Here is a 734-nt window from a genome sequence, read left to right as displayed (position 1 = left end):
CGTGTCCTCCAGGGGCTGCCTCGCTGGAGCAGCTGGCGGTGAGCGCGGGCGCCTTCTGCAACGTCTGCCAGATCGTCGTCACCTACTTCGACAACGAGCTGCTGAAGAACGAGACGCTGGAGGAGCTGGGCGAGGTGCTGGAGAAGGGCTGCGCGATGCTGCCCACGCCGCTCACCAGCAAGGTGAGCTGAGGGGGGCACACCCAGCCCGGCGGGGACACCCCCGACACCCCCGCCGGGCTCACCCCCTCTCTCCCTCCCAGTGCGAGGCGCTCGTGTTGCAGTACGAGCCGGCGGCCGTGCGGCTCTTCGTGCAGATGATGGACCCCACCTTCGTCTGCACCGTAAGTGTCCTCGTCCCTGGGGCGGCCTGGACCAAGATGGGCATCTTTTGTCCAAGCCTCGGGGCTGGGAGAGGGGCAGGGTGGCCACAGGCTGCTCATGGAGGTTTTCTTCCTCCTCCTCCCACCCTTTTCCTTCACAATGCAGAAAATCAGAGCCTGCGACTCAGGCAAGGAGGATCTCCTGGGCTCGGCCCCCTGTGTCTGGGGCCCGCAATACTGGTGCAAGAATATGGCCACGGCGGTCGAGTGTAATGTAAGTGCCGGTCGTGTCCCCTCCCTGGGCCGGCAGGGTGCCGGGGGTCCCTGTGTCCCACCGCCACCCCGCCCCGTTCCTCCTGCAGGCCGTCGCACCCTGCCGGCGTCACGTGTGGGACTAGGAGCACTCTCTTCT

General features: G+C 66.5%; 1 protein-coding gene across 4 annotated transcripts in view; it reads left to right on the top strand.

The window, feature by feature from the left end:
* Positions 1-734, top strand: part of LOC103623712 (prosaposin-like) — an 8505-nt gene extending 7771 nt beyond the window's left edge. For all 4 annotated transcript variants that reach the window (XM_017746302.1, XM_017746300.1, XM_017746301.1 and 1 more), the window contains 4 exons: positions 13-182; positions 263-343; positions 489-596; positions 685-734. In XM_017746302.1, the coding sequence (XP_017601791.1) occupies positions 13-182; positions 263-343; positions 489-596; positions 685-720 (395 nt within the window). In that variant the 3' untranslated portion in view covers positions 721-734. The remainder of the gene's footprint in view (positions 1-12; positions 183-262; positions 344-488; positions 597-684) is intronic.

This window comes from Corvus brachyrhynchos, unplaced genomic scaffold, assembly GCF_000691975.1.
Source record: "Corvus brachyrhynchos isolate BGI_N302 unplaced genomic scaffold, ASM69197v1 scaffold279, whole genome shotgun sequence".
Lineage (NCBI taxonomy): Eukaryota > Metazoa > Chordata > Aves > Passeriformes > Corvidae > Corvus > Corvus brachyrhynchos.
Note: the sequence above shows the minus strand (reverse complement) of the source record. Positions and strands in the feature narration are given on the sequence as shown.